General features: G+C 48.9%; 1 protein-coding gene across 1 annotated transcript in view; it reads right to left on the reverse strand.

Annotated features, from left to right (window-relative positions):
- PDGFC (platelet derived growth factor C) overlaps positions 1-4,827 on the reverse strand; it is a 162,857-nt gene extending 158,030 nt beyond the window's left edge. Inside the window, exon 1 of the mRNA XM_056855565.1 lies at positions 4,696-4,827. Within this exon, the coding sequence (XP_056711543.1) occupies positions 4,696-4,813 (118 nt within the window). The 5' untranslated portion in view covers positions 4,814-4,827. The remainder of the gene's footprint in view (positions 1-4,695) is intronic.
- Positions 4,828-6,000: the final 1,173 nt, after the last annotated feature.

Consider the following 6,000-nt stretch of genomic DNA (forward strand, 5'->3'; position numbering starts at 1 on the left):
TCAAAAAAGTCAGTGCTAAAATGAAAAAGGTCATGAGAAATCTAAATTCAGGTAACCTCTTTTTTCTGATCAGGGCTTCCCCTTTGCTTTCAATTTAGCCATTTACCTTTTCTCATGGTCAGTAATAACTATTATTACTGACCCACAATAAAGCTACATTATCAAGCAAGAAGAACTTACATGAGAGCATTATGATAAAATGTCTACTAGATACCCACTAGAGTGCTTAAACAGATGTACTATGCTGTTTTCCAAAGCAAATACACAGGCCTCAAACACCTATCAGTCTGACTTCCTGGCAGGAACTGGTAACATCCACACATTCTCATACTGCTAATCATCTGAAAAAAGTTGCTATGAAAAAAAATATTGTTTCTGATAAGACTTCTGAGGCAAGGCTTAAAAAGACATACATACCTGGGAAAAGTTATGATTCCTTAAAAGTACTTATCTATGCGTGGAACTTAATATCTAATATTTGCAGACTGAGCAACTTAAACTAGTAGTTAGTAGCCATTTCAGAAACCTAAAATAATATAAAATGGCTAGTTAACTAGTAAACTGTCTCAGTTACTAAAATAGCCCTGTTTGAAGTGAGCTACAGATTAGGAAGTTTCAAGTTCATATATAAACTTGAAATAGCCCTGTTTGAAGTGAGCTACAGATTAGGAAGTTTCAAGTTCATATATAATCTGTGCCAAGAACCCACTAGAAAGCCTTATGTGAGCTATATGTTCCTCGAGCTAAACTCCCTCATCTGCTATATGGGAATAATGACACACTTTGAGCCCATTCCTGAATTTGGGGGGGGGGGCAAGCTCTTTAGGAGTTGTTGTGACCCTGCGTCATTATAGGTGCCACTTTATCATGGAATAAAGTTGCACCTTCGCCAGTGCGGGGGCAAACATGCTGGTGCCCGGGAGCCATGGAGCTCCACCGGCCCTCACCGCCAGCTCAGCCACCCTGGGAACTAAATCCCAGAAGAGAATACCTGTGCTGGCATGAATGAGGTGTTCCCAGGGCGTTCCCAGGGGCAGAGCTGATGCTAGTCAGCCTCTTAACCCCTCTTGCCCAGGGAATGCCCCCTCACACAGCGGCATTGCTACAACACCTTTTTTGGTGTCATAGCCTCACTGTTCTCAATGGGGTGTATTTTCTTTTTCTACTTTTTGTTTTTTAAATCTCTGCTGCGGCCAGGAAGTCTCTGAAGAGACAGTGTGAGTGCGCCGCTCCTGGCTGCCATGGAGATACTCTTCCCCCAGGAATGGGCTACCCAATTAGTATAAAGATGTATTTAAATATTACCTGCAGTCCTATGGAGTTTGCCAGTAAGTGCAAGGCATAGGATCAATCAACAATCCAATGAACATTTCATGGGAAGCAAATCCAATGAAACTCCGTTGGACTTATTTATAAGTAAGCATGCATCGGAGAGAAGAAAACTTTGTTGTGCCAGTATTGCATCATGTGAATAACAACTTGCTTCAAAGTTGCCAGCAAGTTTTAACCTAACAACCACACTATGGGTTTGATCCAGCCAGCTATTTTCAAACAGCCTTATTCAGTTCCTCTCCTTGTTACAGCCACATTATTTTTGTCTATGCAGGATCCCTGGCACAGTCTTTTTGCCAAAGGAGACCCCCACTCCCTTTTTCACCAGCAGAAAAGTTAGCTGGATCCAACATTATGTTTAAGTTTCAGAGAGTTAAAATCACATCAATTGCCAAGTTAAAAAACTAGTCCCACTAGAATAAATGAAATCCCCAAATAATTTAAGCATTAAGAGAATTGCTTTTAGTTTAGCTTTTACATTAGAATGTATGTCACACTGGCAAATGTAGGAAGTATAAATCACAGTAGCCTGTAAACCAGATATATAAACAGTCACAGACAATACAATTAAAAGGGTGGCATTCTTCTACATCACTTATTGAACCTGGGTTTATTCAAGATTCTGTGATGCCACTTGATTACTCTCCATGCTAAGGTTCCATTATATCTTCAGTAATTCAGTACTTTTTATATAGTGAACTGCATTTAGGTGAGCCAAATGAAATTTTAACTATCAATGCCATCTATGGCACAGACTATCCTACATCTACTGACCAGCAGTTCTCCCACTCTCATGCTTTCTTGTACATTTAGACCTTGCTGCATCTTTAAATGTCAAATCTTTCTCCTTTAGAGAAGGATGCTCTCAGATAACCTTCTAAAAGGTAAAGGTCCCCTGTGCAAGCACCGGGTCACTCCTGACCCATGAGGCGACGTCACATCCCGTGGCTGAGTCAACCTTGAGCCGGCTACCTGAAACCAACTTCTGTCGGGTTCCAACTCAGGTCGTGAGCAGAGCTTGGACTGCAGTACTGCAGCTTACCACTCTGCACTTCTACACGTGAAAAAACGGATGTGTATACACATTTACATAATGCTGCTCGAAACTCCTTGGAGAAAGAACTAGTTGCAAAGTAAATAGGTGCACAGTTTCATATAGACTGAAGAAGCAATTATAGTTCTCAATCTCAAACCATATAATTGCAGACACTGCAGTCCACAAACTACTTCAGCCACCATGTTTGCCTGCCCAACAGAACCAAGGCTGAAATTCTGAACCTTCTTACAGAGTAAGATCCATTGAACTTGCTTCTGAGTAAGCATGCTTAGGGTTACACTGTAGCACTTTAAGACACACACCAGCTGGAGTACTACTACGTAGGACTATGGCATATGTCACTTTTTTTCAGCTCACTGATTAACATATGAAACTCTAAACATCCACTCCACAGAGGACCTTGAGGGTGAAGATTAGATTCTCCATCCTCATGCAAGGTGGCTGCTTTCCTGCTTGAGGACAAAGGTTAGTCTGAATAGTTTCCTGTGGAAGTACAGCTGGGGGTTCCTGACTCACTTTCCCCTGGCCCTTTGCAGTTGCTCTGGTTAGAGATTGATCCCCAAGGCTGCTCTTTGATCACTAGCTGTGGCAGCCTGCAGGTGCCATATGTCATCACATTAGGAACAACCAGTAACAATATGACTCTCTCTGGCTAAACTTAATAGCATGAAGCACTCTCTGCAGATCCATATAGTTGTAAGAGGCTATTTAAATCTGTGTTTGCTTTGTAACAGCAGACAAAACATACAATGTATATTAAGAAAACCATTTTCCAAAATCACAGGGATTCCTGTTAGTTTGAGTGTTTCCTCAAACTGACATGTTATTCAATACTGTGTTCATTTTTTCCTACTGCAAAGATTTTTTTTCTTATTATTATTTATGCCTGTTTGGCTAGTTTGTGCCTAGATGAAATCACGTCTTTCTAGCTAAGGGGAAACTACTAAAACATTTTCCCCTTACATTAGCATACATCACTGGAAAACAGGGTGTTTAATAGCCTAAGTTTAGGCAGCCTGCATTCATGCGATGGTTTCATGTGGCATATAACATTTCTGTTTGCAAAGCACTGCTTTAAGTGACTTCGTAATAGAAGATCAAGGGCCAAAGGACTTAAAAATCTGAATAATGTAAATCATATGGAGTTCGGAGGCTAAGCAAATTACACACCCTGAAACTGCCCTCTGTATGAAAGGAGTCTTTCTCCAACTCCGCTCAACCCACAGCCCAAGGGAACTTGCATCTGAGAGTTTTGTAAACATTTCAGGTACACTTGAAAGCAATCCTCATTTCCTATGCAGATTAGCTTGTTTCCAACACATACAAAATAGAGGTTATACTTAGTACATGCTTCTGAGATGTCCATATTACAAGGAGGCCAGATTAAAATATCTCCAGCCAGTGTTAATTGGGCTTCTTGATTAATCTGATACGGCTAAACTGGAATATCTGTTGGCTGATACAAACCACTGGATATCCAGACAAGTAGCCAAGTTCTGCCTAGCGATATGCAAGACACGGGAAAACAATATTAAAGCTGATGCAGAGTTTTAAACCCATTCGACTAGTTCAAATGTTCATGCAGCTATTTTTGTTGTTGCATTGAACGATCGTTGTTTTAATGTTTACACTTTGTAATACTGGTCAGGGACTGAAATAATTTATAACGAATTATAAAAATTACTCCATCAACCCACAGTACCAGACAGATACAAAGGGGGGGGGGGGGTGATTAGACCAGCCACACCAGAGACCACCACACACAAAGAGAGAGAGTTGGGGGGGGGAGGGAGGAGAGTTAATCTGTTCACTGTCTCCTAGTTTCCTAATTGGTGCCCTTTTACCTATCCTGCTCCAGTTAACGAGGTAGACAAGTTTCCCGGAGTGACACACACACGGCGAAGCCCCGACCTGCCAACTCTCATTAACGACGGTTTCAATCTTGGAAAGCTCACTCTGCCCAAGGAAGACGCCTGCCCCCCCTCTCCCCCCCCCCAAAGCGTGCGCGTTTCAATGAGATATTTTACAGCGCCGCTCGGGGGGAAAAAACCAGCAAACCAATGCAGGAAGCAGCTTCTTGCTCAGACGTGAAAACACCCGCAGAACTCGCAAAGTTGCGCCGGGCTGCTCCACGGCAGCCCAGCCCCTGAGGTTCCGCAGAAGCGAAGGGGACGCAGAAACCCTCCTCTCCTCGGCGACGCCGCCTTCCCCAGCGTGGTGCCGCAGCGACAACGTTGCATGTCTCCTAGACACAACAAAAACACACACACACACACACACACACACCCCGCCGGGACGCGCCTTACCGTTGTGCTCCTTGGCGCTGGCGAACTGGAACTTGCCGCTCAGGTTGGATTCGGCTCGAGCTCCCTGCCTGGGGCTGACCAGGGCGAATGTCAGCCAGAGGCACCCGAAGAGGAGCATTTGGCAGGCCGGGTGGAGGCTCGCTCGCTCGCTCGCTCTCTCGCTCGCTCTCTCGCTCACGCCCGCCCGCCGCAGCCCTCGCCGCTCGAGCCCTCTTCGCCGCCGCCGCCACGCGCTGGGGGGCGAGGCGCACGGAGCCTGCTCGGGCAGCGGAGAAGAGCAGGCGCGCGCCCGCAGAGCCCCATCCAAAACTTTTCCGCGCCCCGCCGCGGCTCTCTCTCCCTTCCCCCCCGCCGCCGGCGTCTGCGGGGTTTCGCTCTCGCCCCGAGGTTCAAAGCACGGGCCGGGCTCTCCGATGGGCTTCCCCCCGGGGATCGCGGAAGGGACGGGGGGCCGGGAGCGGCCGCCGACCCGGAGGCGCACCTGTCAGCGTCGGGAAGGAGAAACGTTCCCAACTTGCTGCGTGGGGGAAAGGGGTGGAGGGAAGAGAGCGACCTTGGGGAGGAGGGGGGGGAAGCCCACCTCCCCCCTGATTACGAAGCGGCCCGGCCGGCCTCTCCCACCCGCCAGCCCTCCAAACCCCCGGGGGGGGGGAGGTTGCGCCTCGCTTTCACGTGTGGCTGCCGCCCTCCCTCATCGCGCGGAGGGGAAGAAGAGGAGGACGGGGAAACCAAACAGAAGCGGGCCGCGGGAGGGAAGGAGCCGGCGAGGGGGCTCCAGGCTCCTCCCGACCCCGACAACAGCACCTGGTTTCCGTTTTACGCCGGAGTTTGCTTGGCGGGAGGGGGGAATTGCACGAGGAGACCCCCCCCAAAAAAGCTGTGCGACCTCCTTTCTCCGCCCCCCCCCCGGGGATTTTCTGCTCCACCCCCAAGCCTCGCGCGCCCTCCCTTCGGCTCTCCTCCTCGCAGAACCTTCTATGGTCTTATGGCCACCCCCCCCCCCCCGTTCTCGGCTCCCTTGCAACTCTTCAGGGTCCTCCCTTGCCTCCACCGCGGCCAGAACTCGCTCGCTTCTCTCTCTCTCTCTTTCTCTCCCCCCACCCCTCCCCCGGGGTCTGGCGGGAAAAGGTGGCGGGGGGAAGGAGGAATCTCCCTTCACGCCTCGGCAGGAGGGGCCGCCCGCAGCAGCGGCGGCAGCAGCAAGAGCGCGCAGGAAGCCCCGGAATGGCCTGCCGGGCGTTCCCGGCTGCGGCGCGGGGTGACGTGCGCTCGCGCTCGGGCGGCGGCGGCGGCGGCGGCACCGGC

Source organism: Euleptes europaea, chromosome 9, assembly GCF_029931775.1.
Source record: "Euleptes europaea isolate rEulEur1 chromosome 9, rEulEur1.hap1, whole genome shotgun sequence".
Classification (NCBI taxonomy): domain Eukaryota; kingdom Metazoa; phylum Chordata; class Lepidosauria; order Squamata; family Sphaerodactylidae; genus Euleptes; species Euleptes europaea.